General features: G+C 54.9%; 1 protein-coding gene across 2 annotated transcripts in view; it reads left to right on the top strand.

The window, feature by feature from the left end:
• Window positions 1-12,472, top strand: part of SMAD3 (SMAD family member 3) — a 110,395-nt gene extending 97,923 nt beyond the window's left edge. For both annotated transcript variants that reach the window (XM_032480892.1, XM_032480893.1), the window contains 4 exons: window positions 3,590-3,802; window positions 5,855-5,992; window positions 8,372-8,516; window positions 10,946-12,472. In XM_032480892.1, the coding sequence (XP_032336783.1) occupies window positions 3,590-3,802; window positions 5,855-5,992; window positions 8,372-8,516; window positions 10,946-11,069 (620 nt within the window). In that variant the 3' untranslated portion in view covers window positions 11,070-12,472. The remainder of the gene's footprint in view (window positions 1-3,589; window positions 3,803-5,854; window positions 5,993-8,371; window positions 8,517-10,945) is intronic.
• The last annotated feature ends 7,857 nt before the right edge of the window (window positions 12,473-20,329 follow it).

Here is a 20,329-nt window from a genome sequence, read left to right as displayed (position 1 = left end):
CCACCTGACAGATTTCTTTTAAGATTTAGTGTCCAAGACAAGCTTTGTTTCCCTTGCAGAACTAGTAAGAAGGATCTGTCCACCAATCAGAGTCATGTAGCAAATCATGCTCCCTTTTTGCCTTGTCTGCTAGGAAGCTCGGAGCCAAGCTGAGTGCTCTTTCAGTAGCTATAAATTCATGATTAGCCTCTTTATAGTCTTCTCTTTTCCAGGATCCTGACTTTTTCTTTCTCTTGTACTGAACCATGGTGTGGATAAGTCCTTTGGTAGGAAAGAAATGAGGGCATATGTGCAGTTTAAAAACAAAGTGCTGTCCAAGGCAGAACCCAGGAGTGGTGATCATACTTTGGTCTGCAGCTCCTCTTGCAGAAATGCCTGGAGGGAGCACTGAGGGGTGATGGGAGGGAGAGAGATGAAAGGCAGGCCGACTCAGTTGTTTGCAGATGACAGTAAGTGCAGGGCTGGGGCGCTGTTCTGGTTCAGTCCTGCTTCTGAACATAGGTCAACTCGTCCAAACAGCACTCTTCTGAAATGGCAGCCTTCAGACTTGGCCTTGGCCTGAGTGCCCTGCATCCCAAACTAGCATCTTCTTAATTATGTGTCAGGATCCTGTGTCCTGTGTTTTCCACAACACTGTCCCGTGAGTGTCTGCGAGTTGCAGGGATGTTTAGATAAGGGCTCAGATCTGCTTGGGAGGGCCTCTTGGGCTGGGACCCCGGGCCTCTCTCTGATTCTGAGACACCTCAAAGCCTGTACTCAGAACGCAGTTCTGGCCCCATGTTACCCAGTGGATGACCTGCTGGCTTTTCTTTTGAGGGGTGGGCTGGGTCATTACCTAGGAGGGTACCTCTCTCTCTTCAGCCTGGACCAGGCCCAGGTGCTGGACAAGGCTTTATAATTTGGGGATGAGGACTCTGCCCTGTTCTGCAGTTTGCTGGGGAAGCCAAGGCTGGTCCAGATCAGCCACGGCTGCCTCTTCAGGGTGACCCGTGCCAGAAACACCGTGACCTACATGGTCTGCTTTCGATGGCTTCCAGGCCGTTGCAGTCACTGTTCAGACTGGGACACTGAGGCCAGAGAGGGAGGTCATGTCCCTAAGGTGGCTCAGCAGAGCCTGGCCCCGGGCAGTGGGGGCCCACAGTCCTTCCCTGGTCCCTCCTGGGCCTGACGCGCTGCCCGACCACCTTGAAGGCTTGGAGTGCACTTGGACTTCTTAGGTGGTGGTGGTGGTTGTTTAAGGTTTCCAAGCAACATAGCTCACATTTTAGTGACCACATTGTTTAGAATATAGCTTATCTCATTGGAATGTTGAGCATCGAGCAAAGCCAGAGCCGGATGTGGCTGACGTGGCTCAACCCAGCCGCGGTTGCTTCTGCCCCATCGCACCCCCATCCCCATTAAGTCACTCGGACCCCCTGCCTTCCCTCCTCTTCCCTTGCTGCACCCTGGCAAGAGGGGAGGGGGGCAAGGGTGCTTTGCCCCGCTTTCAGTGGAGGTCAGGATAGGAACAGGCTGTTCTTCAGTTCATATAACCAAAATGATGATAATTCTTGTTTACACCATTTATTAAGTGCTTGATGCATGCCCTGCACTCCGTTGGAGTCATCCCAGTCCATCCACAAACAGCTTCTGCACTCGGGTGGCTGGGGCAGATGTGGACGTTGAAACTCAGAGATTAACTGGTTTGCTTACCAGCGCACAGCTGGTCCACGTCTGAGTGGAGGGTGAACTCTGGTCTATCTGGCCTTGAAGCTCGTGCTCCATGACCTAGTTGGACATCTAGGGCAGTGACTGTCAACGGGGGGCTCCTTGCCCCCTAGAAGCCCTCTCACAATGTCTGGAGACCTTTCTTACTGTCACAGCTTGGGAGGATGAGATGGATGTGTGCTGCTGCGTCTAGGAGGTGGAGGCCAGGGCTGCTGCTGCACGTCTTAGGATGCGCAGAACTGCCCCCCGCAACAGAGAATTATCTGGTTCCAAATCTCAATAATGCCAAGCTTGAGGAAACGGATCTAGGTGTCCTCACCCTCCAGCTGACTCAGTGCAGGGATGTCAGTGGTCTGCAGCTCCTCCCGAGCGTGCTCACCTTCTCTGTACCTTTAGACAGGATCGTGGGTGTAGACCCGAAAAGGAGATCAGGGCCCCTTTGCCCTGAAGGGGACCCAGGCTCTTCCTGGAACAACTTCTGATTTTTTTCTCTCCTGGCCTGTTCCCACTTTCAAAGGTCTGGTGAGCTCGGCAGAGGTTCCCAGGGGTTTTCACTCTGGGAAGTGCCTGGCAGGCGGTGAGCAGAGGTCTTGGGCCGGTGCTGGGACTTGGCACGGCGAGCCCCTCCTGTCCCTCTCACCAGCTCCCACAAAGATGTACCCTAAGTAAGCAGGTGGCTCCACATATGTGGAAGAGCTGGAGTGAGTGATCTAGCCCGGAGCTCTGAGATGGAGGAGGGAGAGCAGCAGACTCCCTGATTCCTGAAGAAACGGTGGAATTCAAGTAGGCAGGGAGCAGGATGTGGCCCAGGGAGCAGTGCGGTGCAGAGAAGGAGCTGGAAGGGCTGGTCAGGAGTGCTGGGGACTCCTGTCGGAGCGCCGTGGCACTGGTGCGAGTGAGGAATGACGAGGGCCTGGCCAGGGCTGGGAGGATGGACCCTGAGGTGAGAGACGATGTAGAGACCGGCCAGAGGAGGGCAGGGGTACCCGGGCAGGTGTGGAGCCCGGAATGGCTGGAGGTCAGGAGGGCTAAAGAGTCACAGGAAAGGTGATGTGGGGTCCTATGAGGGGGCCCTGTATCTCAGGGGTTCCCAACTCATCTGAGAAAAAGAACTACCCCATCCCAGGATGGCAGTTTTGCTCTGAGGAGCCCTTGATTGAGATTGAGACTACAGACTGACAACTCGAATCAATTCAGTTTCTTTTAGGTGAGTTTGTGTCTTAGCCACCCTGACAGATGGCATCTGATACATTTGGAGGACAGATTCTGTAATCAGAGGCCGAGATCGGCTTCACTCTGCAGACAGCGCCTGGTGCCTGTGTGGTTACAGGTGGCGAGTGCTGCGCGGACCCCCCGGGCTGCACCAGCCTTGTCATTTCACGGGCTTGGGCCCTGTGGCTCCACAGTTTAGGAGTCAGCCCACAGCAAGGCCAAGCCAAAGCTACAGGCCTTTCTGGGGCCCAGAGGTCAGCATGAGTTACTCCGGGGACCCTGGAAGAGAGGGAGGTGGCCTGGCCCGACCACAGTCAGCACACCCGGCCTGTGCAGTGTGTTTAAACGCCCAGGGGCTGGTTGGTCCCTGGGCCTACTGAGTTTGGCCCAGCACCTCCCTGAAGGACAGCTTCAACTCACGGCCAGGCCAGGAGGGGCAGGGCCTTTGTGGGCTAAAACGAAATGAGAAGTGCCAAGGCCGGTGGAATGCTTCTCAAAACACCCAAGTATTCTGTCCCACTGCGAGTTTTATACAGTAAAAGGCATGGTGTGTGTGTGTGGGGGGGGGGGGTAACATGTCTTCTGAGAGGTGAGGAGCATCCAGGGTGCCCCATCGGGAGCACAGGGCGTGGGGGCCCCACTGACCCAGCAGCCCGGCCCGTCTCCTCAGACCTGCAGCCCGTGACCTACTGCGAGCCGGCCTTCTGGTGCTCCATCTCCTACTATGAGCTGAACCAGCGCGTCGGGGAGACATTCCACGCCTCGCAGCCGTCCATGACGGTGGACGGCTTCACCGACCCCTCGAACTCGGAGCGCTTCTGCCTGGGGCTGCTCTCCAACGTCAACAGGAACGCGGCGGTGGAGCTGACGCGGAGACACATCGGTAAGGGGCAGCCGCCATTTCCCAGTGACACCCCAGCCCCTCCGGAGCCCCGCCCCCCGGAGCCCCGCCCCCCGGAGCCCCGCCCTCCGGAGCCCCGCCCCGCGCTGCGCCTCCACACCCCACCCCCACCCCCCCACCAAGCTCTGTATCTCCTTGCCGAGGGGGCCAGACAGGTACGTTCAGGTTGCTTGATCATTTCCACGCAGAGACATAGATCATTTCTGAATCGCAAAGCCCCAGACCAGAGGAAGACGCTTGACTTTCCCGAGATGAGAAAGGCAACCGTGCAATTCTTTTAAGCAAAATACCCTTAAAGTGCTGAGAGGTGCGTCCTCAGTACTCAGGACCCCTTGGAGGAGCGATCTTTTATTTGTTTATTTCATATATGATTATTCTGACGAGGTAGACAGACAGGCCTGCCTGCTGCCAGGACCCCACTGCTTCTAACACCTGGCACGTGGTTAAAAGATCGCTCAGTTTAGGGAAGATGAAGTCTTAATATGTTGTCACTCGGTTTGCTCATAAAATTATCATGCTAAGGATATCCAGTTTTGCCATCCAGAGTCACCTAGAAGGTCCACCTAGAAGGTCTAGCTGGTGCAGAGATGGGGGGGATTCCCAGACATCAGTCAGAGACCCCCGTGTGGCTGAGGGTCTCTTGGGCAAACCCAGGATCTGGGCAGGGCATCGGGGCCCCGGTGAATCAGGCACCTCTGCTCTCATTGGTTTTATATCTTGGGCGTTCACAGAAGTCTTCATTTGAAGAGAGGATTTTACTAGTTAAGAAAATTTGGAAGCCATGGGCCTGGATGAGCTGTGGTGCTCATTTTGTGGGGAATAACCTGATGCCCACTGGAGGGGCAGAGCCCTATAGAGGCCACACGGCAAGTGTGACACAGTCGGTGTCAAAGAACCCCGTTGCTGAGCCCGCATCCTTCCCAGACGGCCTCCCCCTTTGTCGTCCTCTTAAAAAGATCCTGGGTGGTATACACAGGTGTTTATTTGTTCATTTTATACTTTTTATATTTTAAAAATAATATTTCAAAAATGACCAAAACTGCACAAACATTTTTTCCTTTGGGCCTGGGGATTCCCACCTCCACCTCTGCCTCCCATTCTTGAATGACATAACGTGTGGACCCTACGTCAGCCAGCAAGCACCCCGGTGTCTGTGAGACACTGAGCCCTGTAGCACTGGACCGGGAAGATGGGGACAGCGGAGGGACGAGGAGGCAGGCCCGCAGCCGGTCACCTGGTTTCCACCTCACTCGACACTGTGCCTGTGAAATCTGCCTCTGCTTTCCGGCCCTCTGGGCCTCTCCCCCCAGGAGCGGGAACAGAGACCTTTCCAGGCGGGAGAAAAGAGCATCCCCTGGCCGAGCAGAGACTCGCTGTCTGGGGGTTTATGTAACTGCTTGAATTGCAGCCCCAACTGAAAAATCATTTCTGTCCATCTGGAGTGGATTTAAGAGATGAAGGAAAAGTAAATGACATAAACCTGTGGAATGTTTGAGAAAAGTGCATGGAGGGAAGAAAGGTACAAGGGGTGGCATTAATTAAGCCATCCCTGCAGGGAAGGGCTCCTGGGGGAGTCTGCTGCGCCAGGAGGAGCTCTGCAGGTTTACTGAGTAATTTCTGAATCTTGGAGAGAGAAGGGACCCAGTAGTTAGGAGCAGTAGTAGGGCTAATGCCCATCAGGCACTTACCGAGTGTCTTACAACCCCACAAGGTAGGTATTATTGTCATCCCCATCTTACAGATGGAGAAACTGAGGCTCAGAAGCTGAGTAACTTGGCCGAGGCTGCCATTAAGACTTATCCGTGCCCTTTCCTCTCATCGTCAGCCGCCTCAGGGTTAGGAACCCAGTAGTCGCCCATCACTTCCCTGTGGGTTTAGGCTTGGGCTCTCGGTCCCATTCACCTGGTGACGCTGGCAGAGAACCAGTCGCTTGGAGCATCTGCTGCAGCTCTGCCTCCTTCGCTGGGCTCAGGTGGCCCCCGGGCCACTGTGTGGAGCCAAACGCCCAGTCCCGTCTGACCCAACTCTTTCTAGGGCGAGGTGTGCGACTGTACTACATCGGAGGGGAGGTCTTCGCAGAGTGCCTTAGTGACAGTGCCATCTTTGTCCAGTCTCCCAACTGTAACCAGCGCTACGGCTGGCATCCAGCCACCGTCTGCAAGATCCCACCAGGTAACCCCTCCCACGCTCCCACCCCTTCCCTGAGGGCCTCTCTTCTGTGCTGGAGAGGTTTCTTCTTTCCCACCTTTCCTCCTCCTTGGTGTCTGTATTGCCAGTCTGGAGATGCTTCACTTGGGTTCTCTCTGTGCCTTTCTGTCTTACTGGGGCCTCCCTGAACCTCTGGGGAGAGGGTGCAGCATCTGACAGATCTGCCTTTGGTCTGTGGGTACCTGCTCGTTGCCCGCGTGCATGGATGCTCAGGTAGTCTGCTTGCTCCCTCCCTTCCTCCTTCCTTCCTACAGCCATGCCGGGTGCCGTAGGGGGATGGAGGGGTGCGCGAAGCCCTGCTGCTGTCTCCCACAGATCTTACCCATCAGCTGAGTATCCGAGATAAAGACACAAATGGGTTTAATATGAGGGAGGGTGCTAAGCACCAAGACAGCAGCACAGGTAAGGTGCTCACGGATCCAAGGGGAAGAACACATTTAACTGTCAGGATGGATCAGGGAAGGCTTCATGGAGGAGGAGGAATTTGGGCTTGGAAGGGTGGGTAAGCATTAGGCACAGGATGATGGTGAGGCGGGGACAGCGAGGGCATTCCAGGCAGAAGCCCTGAAGGGATGGAGGGCAGGGCCCATGTGGGCGGCACTCTGGCTGCAGGAGAGCCCATGTAGGAGACAGTCAGGGGACATATTTAGAAAGCATGATGAGACCAGGCTGTGGAAGGACCTGAGAAAGTTTCGCTTTTATTGAGGGAGACTGTTGAGGGTTTTTTGAATAGGGCTGTGCGCTCCACCTAGACTCCAAGAGGTGCCAGTTCTCCCCAGAGGGTGGCTTGGACAGGGCCAGGCCCAGGTAGACGACCAGGCAGGAGGCTGATCTCATCCAAAGCCTCTTTACTTAGAAAGCTGAGGCAGAAAGCCCCCCTCCGAAGCCCACTAGTCCCAGGGCTCGCAGCCCACAGAGTGTGGCCTGTGCCTGGCTGGTAGAGCGTGCGGCTCAGGCCACTGCCTGTGGCCCCTGTGAGTGGCACGCCTGTCCCTGCCTGCTGAGTAGCAGATGATGGCGGAGCACTGGGCCATGGGCAGGGGCAACTGAAGGCTTCAGAGTCTGAGATGCTGCTGGTACTCTGCATTTCTAGAATGTCATGTGGTTGCATTTACGGGGTACGTGTGTAACTCTGGGCTCGCTTAGTCCTCTCCAGTTACTCTGGCTCTTCAGGTGAGGAGGCATGTTCAGGACACAAGTTCAGAGAGGTTAAGCCACCTGCCAAGGACACACAGCTAGTCAGTGGCTGAGCCAGGAGGAGCTGGGGTTGACGGTGTGCTCGTCTGCTGCTTGGCTGGGCCAGGGCTGCAACCCACCTTTAGCCCCACTTCACCCCCGTCCCTTCCATTCCCCTCGGAGGAAATGAGGAAGTCCAGCTGCGTTCTTGGCTTTCTGCACCCCTCTCCCCCAGCCCTGTCTCTGGTGAGGGCAGAGCTGGCTTGCCGTGGGGTTTGGTTAGCTCATGGAATGTCAGAGCTGGGGGGCCTCTGAGGCCAGACACAGACTTAGCAGAGAAAGTGACCAGCCCAGAGGCACACAGCCAGCTGAGAGACCCCACGTTGGCCCATTACTGTCACCTCGGCTCACCTTTTGGACATTTTCGGCATGTGCTTTTATTTTTCTGGTTGACACATCCCTGGCACCCAGGCGGCAGGACTTCAAACAAGAGATTTATTGTAAACTTTATGCGTGCCTGTCTCTAGTTTAACTGCCTGGAGAGGGAGGCACACACACCTTCACGTTGCCGTGAGTGTCACTCCGACCCAGCCTTGTGCCCAGAGGCCAGAATGTGGCCCAGATCTCTCACTCCCGCCTGGCCTGGCAGAGGTGGATCCATCAGAGGAGCCTGGGTGGAGGTGCCCGGGGACCCTATGCCGAGTTTCCCGTTGGGAGCCTTTCAGCGGGCCTGTCTCTCTGGCACTCCGTCCATCGAAGGGCAGAACCCCCCCTCCCCAGGCCACACCCTACACCGCTGTGGGCATTCTGGCCCTGTTCCCTGGAGTCCTGCCTGGCCCCGTCACTCAGCACGAGACCCGCCTCTCCTAGCTTTATCCTTGTTCTTGGGCCCTTTACGGCCTGCGCTGGTGTCCCCGCAGCCCTGGGGACTGGAGCTGAGGCCAGCGTTCCATCCTCTCCCCTCACCCGTGTCAGCGCATCTCCCTGTCACGGTGGGGACAGCTTCAAGGGCAGGGATGGAGGGGCCCGAGCCCAGCGTGGTGCTGAGGGTGGGGTCTGTGGCTGATGTAGGAACGACCCTGTGATCCGGGGGTGGCTTCAGCCCAGAGAGGAGCTCCAGACAAGTGCACTCTGTCCCCACACGCATGATTTTTGTTCTGTTGGCAGGATGCAACCTGAAGATCTTCAACAACCAAGAGTTTGCCGCCCTCCTGGCTCAGTCCGTCAACCAGGGCTTCGAGGCCGTGTACCAGCTGACGCGCATGTGCACTATCCGCATGAGCTTCGTCAAGGGCTGGGGCGCCGAGTACAGGTCGGGGCTGGGGCGCCTGTACTGGGGCCCAGGGATGGAGCTGGCTCAGAACAGCAGCACAGGGGCTCCCCACAGATGCGCTAGGCTGGCGCTTGCCCCGAAGAGCAGAGGGACCAGGGATCAGATGGGGCCCGGGTGCCAGTAAATGAGGAACAGCTGAGCGGTGCTCATCCAGGGTGTCAGGGTTTCTCCAGCGCTGGACGCACACCTGTTTCATTTCACCCTCACCCAGTCCTGGGTGGGGACCCTGGCATCGTCCCCGTCGTACGGATGAGGGAACAGAGGCCCTGGGAGGTCGCACATGAGTGGAAAAGCTGAGCCTAGAACTGCCCTCTTGGCATCTTCCTCATTCATTTTGGGCAGGTGGTTTTAAGACGACCCTCTCCAAGGAGTTAAGTCTTCACCTCACTGTTCCTTCCCTCTTCTCTGGCTCTGGATTACCCTGAGGATCTAGGATGTTAAAACTGAGAAGCAGAGAAGGGAGATCTGGGTTGTCATAAAGGAACACAGTTTACTTGCTCAGAAAAGAAATGGTATTTTTTCAGCATTTCAGAAGCTGGTTTAAACAGGGCATGGTCAGGGGTCTCCCTGGTCTGCTCTGTCGAAATCTCCCAGATCCCTCTTTCTGGTGTGGGCTTAGAGAATTGTTCCTCTTCTGTCCACACCTGGACCAGAGTTTCCCGCGAGGCGGGTCTGCGGGCCCAGCCCCCGCCCCACAAGCCGGCGCAGGGTACCCACACGTCAGCTGGAGCCAGTGCCTTGTAACTTACTCCCCCCGGTCTCTTCATTTTTCCAGATGTTTGGAATCCATTTTGTTTTGCAGTCATTCTGCACCCGGGCCAAACCCATTTCGATATTGGCTCTGGGCCACCGTTTATAATGAAATCCAGATGAGCATGACTTATGGAAAGTCAGATTCTCATTAGAGGATTTCGGTCCATAAAATCCTCCTCTTTCATTTACCGTATTTTAGCTGCTGTTTCCCGTGTCTGCCCCGCAGTGCCGGGGAACGTCCCACCTTGGGGTCTCTGACATCCGGGATGAGTGACCAGCTGAGCAGTCCAAGTGGTCAGCCCTCAGGAGAACTTACAACCCAGTGATAACGGCCTAGGAGTAACCCAGGCCCAAAGGCCCAGCTTGAGGGACGTTTTAGCCCACCTTTTAGCCTAGGCTGAAACCATTTAGGGGAACACGAGCTGAAAGGAGAGGTGAGATACTTAAAGAGGGACCCAATGGAAAAGAGCCAGAGGGAGGTCCATTTGTTCCTCTGAACACTCAGACTGCAGCCCAGAGGGCCCAGCTCAGGCACCCAGGTCAGGAAGGCGCCCCAGGGCCGGGTGCGCAGGCCCCTGCTGACCCTCACTGGGGTGACAGGCCGAGTGAGGAGGGTGCCCTCGGGCCAGCGGCTCTCAACCTGGCCCAGCAGGCAGCCGGCCAGCTTCAAGTGCTCGGGAAGAGGCCCCTCATTGGCGGAAGTCTTTCCCTGGGGGCACTGTGTCACCACGCGGGATACAGCCAGCACACCCCGTCCTGGGCAGCCCACCACGTCACTGCTGCCTGGCAGCAGGCGCGGAGCAGCCTCACTGGCGGTGCGGCCCCTTCCCAGAACCGTCTCGCCCTCCTCCTGCCGCCTCGGCCAAGGAGAGTAAGGTTTCATCCCTTCCTGTGAGGTGGCCGAACGCAGGGCCTGGAGCCCAGGCCTCTCACCTCCAGCTGGCACCGGCGCCTCCGGCCTCAGCAGATAGCCTCTGCCCGGCGGAGGCCCTTGGGAGCTGGCCTGCGGGCTGCGTCATCAGCCAGCCCGAATTTAGACAAAGTGCTGTGGGGAAAAGAAACGTGTGCTGCGCCTCGGTTTTTTCCAGTAATTGTTCCATGGCTCGCTCTGCTCGTAAGATTTTCCAAAATAAGGCCATAGATGGGAATTATATCAGCACATTGGGGACCGACGGCATGTGGATTCTGTCGGCGCTTTGTAAAAAAACACCCCTCGATCAGACAGACGCACGTCACCGGGGCCTGCTGGGGCTGGACAGGGGAGCTGGGGGTGCCCGCGCGGGGCCGAGGGGCCACGGGGACCTCTGCTCAGGCTGGAGGTTCTCCGTCGGGGGCCCATCATGGCAAACTGGTGGGCCCCTGGAATTTGCCTTACGTGTTTCCCTTTAAGGGCCCCCCGCTTCCCTGGTGCAGGAGAACCTGATACACTCAAAGCTCTTCCTCCATGGAGCAGTTTGGCCTGGCGGTCTGAGCTAGTCAAGTGGCAGGGCCTAGCAAGGCAGGCCATTTTTCTGGCTCTGGGAAGAAGACTGTCACCAAAGCAGGAGGTGTTCTGACTTAGCTATGTGTGTGTGTGTGTGTGTGTGTGTGTGTGCGCGCGCGCTTCTGGACATTCTGAAGGTCCCCCAACCCACCCATTTTCCTCTATCTTGCAGGAGACAGACGGTGACCAGCACCCCCTGCTGGATCGAGCTGCACCTGAATGGGCCTCTGCAGTGGCTGGACAAGGTCCTCACCCAGATGGGCTCCCCAAGCATCCGCTGTTCCAGTGTGTCTTAGAGACAGTGGGTGTGAAGGGGGCGGGAGGGGAGGGCGGGCTTGGGGGAAACGGCCAGGTAGGAGGTGGAGAAACCAGAACTCGACTCACTGTTGTCAAGGAAGAAGAAATTTTTCTCCCTCAACCAAAGTGGCACCAGCCTGTTTTCCAAAACACAAAAACAAACCCAGAGAGGGGTTTTTATGAACAGCTGTGTCTGCTGAATACATTCGCTCTTCGGCCCCAGTTTGAAGGGCAAGAAATGGCTTCTGCTCTGGTCGCTGGAGCACAGACAGGTAGCATTTCCCCACCTGCCCCCTCCGCCAGCCCCCTTCTTTTTTAATGAAAGCAAACTGGGGTGTCACTGTCCAACAGGAAATGGCCCTCTGTTCAGGACCAGCAGAGCACGGAAGTCACCCTGGGTGTTCTAGGGAGGGAGGGAGACGCCTGCAGAGGCATGAGCACACCTCAGACCCAGCCCCCCTCTTCACCGAGCGTTCCAGAACCCCCGGCAGCAGCAGACCGAATACCTGGGGGCTGGATCGACTTGGCCAGGGAGGGGGCTTGTCTGTCCCCACCCCTCAGAGCACACCGAGTGGCGTGGCACGAGCGAGCGTGTTACGGACGGACGGGCACATACAGATGGTGGGAAAAGGTGGCAAGGCAACTCTTCTTTAAAAATGCTCTTAGAGTTGTCCTCACGTGCAGCAGTTGGAAGGCTCTGTTGAGGCTCAGTACATATGCAATGTATAGTTTATACCATCACGTTACTCTCAAAGATATTTGGCGTGGAGTACTTACACAAAGCAAGAGGCAGTGTCCGTGAGGGCGTTCGGCTGAAGGCAGCACTACGGTGTGTGGGGTCTTGAGTCCCCTGTAAGCGCTCACTCCGTATTCTCATGCATTCGGCTATCCTGGTGGATGTCGTCACTTGCATTAATTAAATTAACTTGATCGTATGCTCTTTACAACGTTTGTTTTCTATTAAATGGCAACCCAAGCAACCCTGGGTTGGCACGCTGACTGGGAAACCAGAGCGGGCGCCCAGCAACTTCTCTCCCAGCGTGAAGCTTCTCCGGGCTTTGTTGAGAAGACACCTGCCAGCACTTTTGGAAGCTGAAATGAACAGAAGCAAATTCACCAGGAGGGAAAAATCTCAGGCCAACATAGGCAAGTGAAAGGGCTATTAAAAAAAAATTTTTTTTTACACCTTTGAAAATTGCAGGCTTGGTGCAAAGAGGTCTGTCATCTTTCCCCGGGGACATGAAATTATCTGGCTCACGGTAGAGGCTCATCAGAGACAACCGTGGCAGTTATCTGGTGTCATAAGTACTGCTCCCAGTGGCAATTAGTGAGAAAACGATTATAAATTATTTCAACTGGAAAAAAAAAAAAAAGGAGCCCTCTTTACTGGCCTTTTGCAGAACACAGCAGACAGGATTGCCGCTTGCAACTGGTACTTTATTCTTTGCTGCTGTTTTTTGTATGAAATGACTTCTGCCATATTTTTGCATGGATTTCTACCAGGAAAAATAAAGGGATTTCCTATGGAAGTCCTGTCTTATTCCAGGTGAAGGGAAGAAAGTGTCTACTCTGGGCAGGTATAAACCTCAACTGTGATGACATTTCTGATGTATATGGAGATGTTGGGGGCCTCCCGGCGCCTCACTTGCAGGGTCCTGGGCCTCTGAAGCTCCAGCCTTGAGGTTTCCAGGTAGGAGAGCTACTTGCCAAGCCTCTGGAGGACACAGGAAGAGACGGAAGGAGCATCTTGCCAGACCTGGGCTAGTCTTCGTGCAGGGCTGTTGACACGGAGCCCAGAGACAATGTGTGATCCTTCACTCCACCTGAGAGGGTCAGATCTGCAGGTCTGACGTTTGTGCCTGGTGTGAAATGACTGTGAACGGCTTCTTGCAGAGTCAGGAAGCCGTCTGAACCTCCTGGATGTGCGATCCTGCTCCCAGTCAGGTCTGAGACTCGCGGTATGAATTACTTATTCTGTTTTGGCCTTGGCCGGAGCAGTCGTGGTGCCCCCTCTAAAAGCCATGGGCAGCAGCCTCTGAGGGCCTGCGTTCTCCACCTGCTTCGTGAGCCCCTCTGAAGGCTTCCTGTGGCGCACAGCTGTCCCCCAGCTACTTGGGAACTGGCTTCAGGTACAGCCCAGTTTGGGCGATCCAGTGGTCACGTCTGGCTGCATTCGGATGGTGTCTTAGAACCCTTGATGCTCAAGGCTACTTCTAGGAGGTATGAAGTTTTAGTATTGTGTTTTTCCAAAAGCTACTTACTTGGCCCTTTATAGACGAGACGCTGGAGGAGGATGCGTGAGGAAAAGGCGGGGCAGCCCCCCTGCAGCACCACCGAGGTTAGGACCTGGTTTCCCTGCTGTGGAGGCACTGTGAGACCTGTGTAGTAGGAGTCTCCTTCAAGTCAGACGAAGAGTTTTAAAATCTTTTGCATAAAAGGCATTTATACATTAAAATTTTTTAAAGGACAGCTGAACGGGGCAAGAGGAAATCAGGGCGGGTCTGGCGGGGGAGGGGGTTGGGAACAGTAGCTGGGGGTTAGCATTTTAAGTGCAGTCGCCCAGGCTGCATGACCTGCCCTGTACCCCCGCCCCGGGCTGCCCGCCAGGCCACCGGCACCTTGCGGCTTGTGCTGATGCTGACCTGAGAGCCCCTCCAGCCTGCCTGGGGGTGGCGGGTGCAGAGCCTGGCCTCGGCACCTCCCCTGGAGCCAACTTCTGGTCCCTCTCCTCTCCTCCCCCCTCCTAACTTTATTTAGTACTTGGAGCCTTCCCGCGCCAGTAGGCAGCCGCCCGGCGGTTCGGGTTACCGGCCTGTGCTGGCCCGTCATCTGGGCTGGCCCCCTTCCTGGCAGGCCGCGGAAGACCTGACATTTTGAGACAAGCCCAGAGTCAGGAGCGGGGGGCTTGGACTCTTCTCTTAGGAGGAACACACATGAGGGCAAGGCTGCTGGCAGACTTTTCCATTGTCCTTATGTTGTCTGTGCTGTATTTTTATATTGACCGTGGTGATTATTTTTTTAAATCATTGTTAATGTATTGCAATGAGCTGTATAGCACGTATCTTGTGCTTAGTTTGTTTTTCTCCATCTCCCTTTGGCTTCCTAGAGTTTGGATATATTCCAGGGCTAAATGCTTTTACTCAAACCGCAGAAAGAGGTTTTCTTTAAGTAATGTGTGCATGTCAAGCATGTGTGTGAGGCGCTTGGGGAAAAGGCAGATATCTGGTTTCATTCTCAGCCCCAAGCTGCCCTTTCGGAGGCTCCGTGCGGGTCTGCAGGGCCGGAGCTCCCACCAGGCCACCCTCCGGAGTCCTTTAGGAGGGAGGGGCAGGGCGCTGCAGCCCGCTCGTGCTTGTTTGCCAAGTGGGTGACTAGTAGCAAGAGCGGGCGCGGGTTTAGTTCTGGACCCTCTGCCTTACTGTGCGACTGACTTCAGGTGGCAGAGGTGGGAGTTTTCCCCAAACTTCCACCTTTGCTAGAAGAAAACTTCGACTTAACACAGCCAAGTTGTACCATTTTTCTTCGTGTGGCATAGAGACTCCCCTCTAGAGCCCTTTCAAGTAAGTCTTTCAGGAGTATCAGCCACTTCTCACGTGGGTGGGAACGCAGAGAAATGGACACAAGAGGATACGGATCAAAATCGGACGGAAGAGTCGGGAAATGACTTGGTACACAGGCAACCTTCCAGAAACACAGCTATCAATCATACAGATACTCGCCTATTGTGTAAACTGGATTGAGAAACTCAAGTGATTTTTTTTTAATGCTGAAGTAATGCCCACGTGAGCATTCTGTTGTTTTTATATTTATGTAATAATTTCTTAAAACCATTCAAGACAGATAACTATTTAATTTGTTGAAGGAAGAGTCTCCTCCCGAGGACAGCAGCTGGGAAGAGGTGGGGGCACAGCCAGTTCTGAATGGCGCTGGAGGGCACGGTGGCTTCTTGGCTCAGCATCGAGAGCCACTCCCCCCCCCCCCAGGCTGGGGTGACTGGCAGCATGTGACACAGGCAGCTCGGAGTCAGATGGAGGCCCTTCCGCAGGGTCCACTGAACCAAGCCCCTCGCCCTTCCCAGCGGTGAGAACTTGACGGAGGGAGGGAGCCCCTTCCTCCCGGAAGCCTTCGCCCACCCTCGCTGCTGCTCTTGCGACTGGGCTGGTCGGTGCGGGGTCGCTCTGGTGTGCGCTTGGGTGGGGAGGACGCTGCGGAGGACGCTGATTACCTCCACTTCTCAGCCCGCCTGGCCTTTTAATACCTTTGTAAAAAGCATGTATGTATTTATAGTGTTTTAGATTTTTCTAACTTTTGTATCTTAAGAGCAGCCCCCTGTCAAAGCATTGTACCTCTACTGTTAAAGACCTGTGTCCTCTCTCCTCCTCTCCCCCCGTAAGTGCCCTTCTAATAAACTTTTCATTGCAAAGCTGCTGTGGCAGAAGCTCGCTCTCATTCTTGCTGCCGTGTCTGGGTGAGGAGATTTAAGCAGGTCCTGGGGGCTTCTGAGAAAAGTGTGTCCAAGCCCAAATGCTCTGGGACCAAGGAAGTGCCAGGCCCCACTCTGCCACTGCCCCGCGGTCCTCGCTCACTCACCCAGGGCCACGTGCGGTGCCAGGCGGTCCTTCAGGGATGGCAGAGCCTCCAGGTCGGGCGGGCAGAGGGCTGCAGCCTCACGGCTCCTCACATCTCAGCGCTGCGCCAGTCCCGTCGCCGCTGTCTCCGCGTGGTCACTAGCATTTGTGGTTCATCCGCGTCGTCTGCAAGCATTGTCCCTTGGGCAAACGACTGGATGCCACCAGATTCACCTCACCACAGGCATGGAGATGTTGATTCCTAAAGAAGTAGGTTTCCACACGTTCCGGCTCAGACCACTTAGCTCCTGTGAAAATTCATTTTAAATTCCAAGCTCCCAAGGAGAAAGAGACATCAAAGTTGTCTCCTTGGCTGAATCTTACACTGACCCCAGATGATGTGGATTAAGAAACAAGATGATTAAAATGAGCAGTTTCGGGGGAGGAGGAGAACGGAAGCGGGCAGGGGCACCTCTCCAGCAGCCTGCCTGCTAAGGACCTGACCAGAGCCCAAACACTCCCCGCACCAGGACAGAGGCACATTTCACAGAAGTGGCACCTCCGAGCCTGTGGCTTTGGCCTCCGCGAACCACACATCAAATTCCTGCTTCCATTGTCATTGCTTCTACCTTCCTAAGTGACTCTTCCCCCAGGGTTTTGTCCAGTCGACTTCTCAGCGCGTGACTCTCAAATCCATGCCTCCAACCCAACCTGTGCCTTGAGCGCCACAACTTTAACTTCCAGCTGCCTGTTAGACGTGATCCACGACTACGCGCCCCAGACTCAGTCATCCTCCACCTCGCTCGAGCCGAGTGCCCTTTCCTGACCGCCCCCCATGTTCATCAGGGGTCTCCCGGCCTCCCCTCCTCAGCCTCCAAGTCCAGGGCAGCTGGATGCATTCCTTTTCCTTGTCCCCCACCCCCTGTGCAGCTGCCCCTGCTGATCAGACCTCCCTCTGGAAAGGCCGTGACATCGGGCTTCTGCCTGGCCCCCTCACACAATCTCCTCTTCTTCTGGGGCCCACGCCTCCTCCTCCTCCCCCCGTGCTGGTGTCCCCAGACCACTGTGTGTACTCCTGACATTCCTCCCTGAGGGATCCCGTCTGCCAGCATGACTTCAAGCCACATAAATGCTAATGAGTCTCAAATCAGGATTTATAGCCCAGACATCAATCCCCAGCCTCAGACTCGTATCCAACAGCCTGCCAGCTGCTGGTACGTGGAGGGGTCACAGGTGCCTCAAACTCAGTGTAAAACGGGAGTTCATTGCCGCCTTATTAAACCACCTCCCTCTCCTGGCCTCCAGCCCCGCTTCTGTCAGGACTCTTTAGTCGCAGCCACAAAGTCGCCATCGTCCAGCACTGCCACACTCCCCACAGCCCATTGGTCCGGCTCCTCCACACTCATGACCCTGTACCCAGCATCCTCTGGCGCCTGGACCACTACCTGCATGGCTCCCTAACTGCTCCCCTGGCCACCAGCCTGCTCTCCCAGAGATGCACCATCCACCCCGCCCTCAGTGACCCACCTGACCTGCGCGGCGCCCCCATCCACCCCGCCCTCAGTGACCCACCTGACCTGCGCGGCACCCCCCAGTCCACAGCACAGACCCTAAGGCAGTTCACATGGGCCACGTGACCCTCACCATCTGGCCCCGACCCGCTCTCACAGCTTGCTGCCTCACCCCTGCCCCCCAGCCTGGTGTAGTGCAGTTCCTTGTGTATCATACCAGCCCCCGTGACGACTCGGCTTGGGACGGCAACTCCCCTTCCCCAGTCTACACCCCCGGCCACACCCCCCATCCCAGCCTGAAACACCACCAGTTCACGTGGCTAACCTCCACTAAATGCTTTGACACTCAGTTCAGACCTGCCCTCCAGGGAGGCCTTCAACACTTCCCTCCATCACCAGTCTCAACTGTGTGTCCATCTGCTCCTCCAGGCCGAGCTCCCTGACAGCAGGGTCTACGCACTTATTCTTGTTCCCTTAAGAATTCCTACATCGTATTCTTTCCGCCACCACATATTTTTGCTAAATTGAGTGAATTAGTGCCCACATCTAGTAGATTCTACCTTAGCAATATCTCTTCCATCCATTTCCACTGTGCCATCCCCCACGTAAGTCCTTTCATGTGGCTGAAGGCATACCACCAACATTCAGTTTCTGATTACCTTTTACCACAGTGATTCCAGCAGTCTCCTCATTTGTCTCCCAGGGCTGGCAAGTACAGGGCAACGTTACCATTTCCTCTTTATCCAGGGCGAAAACCACTCATCACAGTGCTCAGTCCATTCTCAGCCTCAGAATCCTTCTCAACACAGCTCTCCAGGCAGGCAGTGCTAATCAGCTGGTGTTGGCTAACACTGCTGCCAGACTTCCCTGGAATTAATGGTTATGGTTCCATGTCTTTTCTGCTCTAAACCCCTTGGCTTCTTGATTACCTCAAGAGTAGGCACATAGTGTTAAGGTTCTCAACATCACTCCCTCCTTATCTACCAGTAATTTCTCTAAGTGGGCTACTGGGGTTTTCCTAACATAAACCCTTGTTTCCTTATTTCCGAACCTTCATTCATGCTATAACTTCCACTAAGAATTCTGCAGCCTCCACCCACCTACCTGCCCAGTCTTGTCCCAATAGCTCAATTCAAGCATCACTTCTTCAGTCAATGGGTCTCAGTGTCTCTCTGGCCAGCAGCATTAGTGTCACCTGGGGAGGGAGAGCCCCACCTCCCCAGGCCCCCCACCAAGAACCTGGGGCGGGGCCCTGCAGGTGATTCTGACGTGGGCTCAAGTTTTGAGAGCCACCGCTCCACGGCGCATTTTATGCCCTTCCCAACCCGCTCCGCGCTCTCCTTCCCAGAGCAACTGAGGCTGGGCACAGCACTCCTCACATCCAGCCCAGCATTCCCCTCTTGCGGCCTCGCCCTGCTCTCCCCCTTCTCCCACCTGAGGTGGATGCTGAGCTCCCGGAGAACCCAACCCATATCCTTATCCGAGTCCGCGGCATGGCACCACGAAGGGTCCCCGTCGAGTCAGTGCTCGCTTCCCCTCTCACCTGGATAAAGCAACAGGTTACAGGTGCTTGTTCTCAGCTTCAAGTTTGAGGCCTTCTAACACCATCAATGGCTTCCTGACAATTTCTTGGAGCGACACGATTGATGCAGACCATGTTGTCCTTAGGCTTCAGATGAAGAGAGTCTTCTCTCCTAAATTACGCTGCTGTTTCCATCAAGTTCCTACCCCAGGTCTTCCCTAACCTATGTTTTGCAGCATTAGAGCCACCTGGTTGGTGAGAGACAGGGAGAGGCAGTGGCTGGTCACATCCTTCATAGGAGAGAACCAGGGAGGCTTGACGTGGCCTGTTTATGCCTCCCAGATTTGTAGCTGTGGGGAGCAAGGACTTTGAGCCTATCAACATATGCACAGATAATAAAGGGTTTTGGAGGAAAAAAAAATTGTTTTTCTTCCCAAACCTGTGTTCCAAAGATGCAATTATAACCATTAGGTCCAGGTTTTGAATCAGGACCCCTCCAACGGGAAACAAAAGTAGAAGCTGCCCATCATTAAGAGCTGGAACGGGGCTCGGCAGTGCCCCAGCAACACTCCCACGCTGTTACTCTTACCTCTTTTCAGTTCTTCCTTCTGCAAATCTGAGAAGCACCTCAGTATCGAGAGACACACTTCCCACACTACAAGAACTGTAATTCACACTTAACTACGAATAAAGCACCTAGAGCAAGACCTGTGATGTTAGCACCAGGCACAGGTAATGCCCAAAACAGAAAACTTTGAGAATTTCTAAGAGCTTTTCTGCAAGAACTTACATGCCAACAGCGCAAGGAGGAGATTACCGGACTAAACCCCAAGTGGAATCCAAATCAAAACTAGGACTTTGCCCCGCGCAGTCAGCGTGCTGCTTTCATGAACATACAAATTATGGGAAAGGTAACTGTTGGGGCGTTGTTTTCAAGCCAAGCCTGTACTAAGGTGGTCCACGTGACCCGATTTTTCACACCTTCTCCACCTACAGATTTGGCATTTAATGAGAGAATGCTGCAGCTAAACTGTCCCGTTTCAAAATTTGTCGGGAGGCGGGGGTGGGTGAAGGGCAGCTCTTAACTCACTGCTCTGAACTTATCCAGCATTCTCTGGAACCGTCGCCATCAATCAGAATGTTCAATGAATCAAACCTCTGACCGCACTGGACACATGTTAGCTAAATTTAGCTTTGCATCAGCAAACACTCCAGCTCAGAATAGTTCAAGAAGCTCTCATCTTTCCCCTAGACAGTGATTCTTCTAAGGCTGTTTTTCCACGGCGGGCCAAGGCAGGGCAAGGGGCGCTCCACGTGCTCTCTCGACGGCCATTGTTCAGAGACCGGCCCAAGGTCAGGGCATCTGACAAGCCTCGGCAAAAATGCTTCTCCCCACCTCCCCACAGCGAGAACACAAAGTCAGCTGTGTATCATCTGTCACGTGTCATAAGGTGTCTGCAGTGATGGCCTGACACGCTCTGTGGTCCTTGAACCACATCCCATATTACTCAGCCATCTAAAAAGTCTAGCTTCCCTGAATCTCCAGCTTCTCTGAATTAGATGCGGCCAAGTTCTATAAATAGAGAGCAAGCAAACTGGGTCTGTCAATCTTCTTGTATTCTGGCAGGAAAACGTATTTTAAAATTACAAAAATATCT

This window comes from Camelus ferus, chromosome 6 (genome assembly GCF_009834535.1).
Source record: "Camelus ferus isolate YT-003-E chromosome 6, BCGSAC_Cfer_1.0, whole genome shotgun sequence".
Classification (NCBI taxonomy): Eukaryota; Metazoa; Chordata; class Mammalia; order Artiodactyla; family Camelidae; genus Camelus; species Camelus ferus.
The sequence above is the reverse complement of the archived record's forward strand: the minus strand, read 5'-3'. Positions and strand labels throughout refer to the sequence as shown.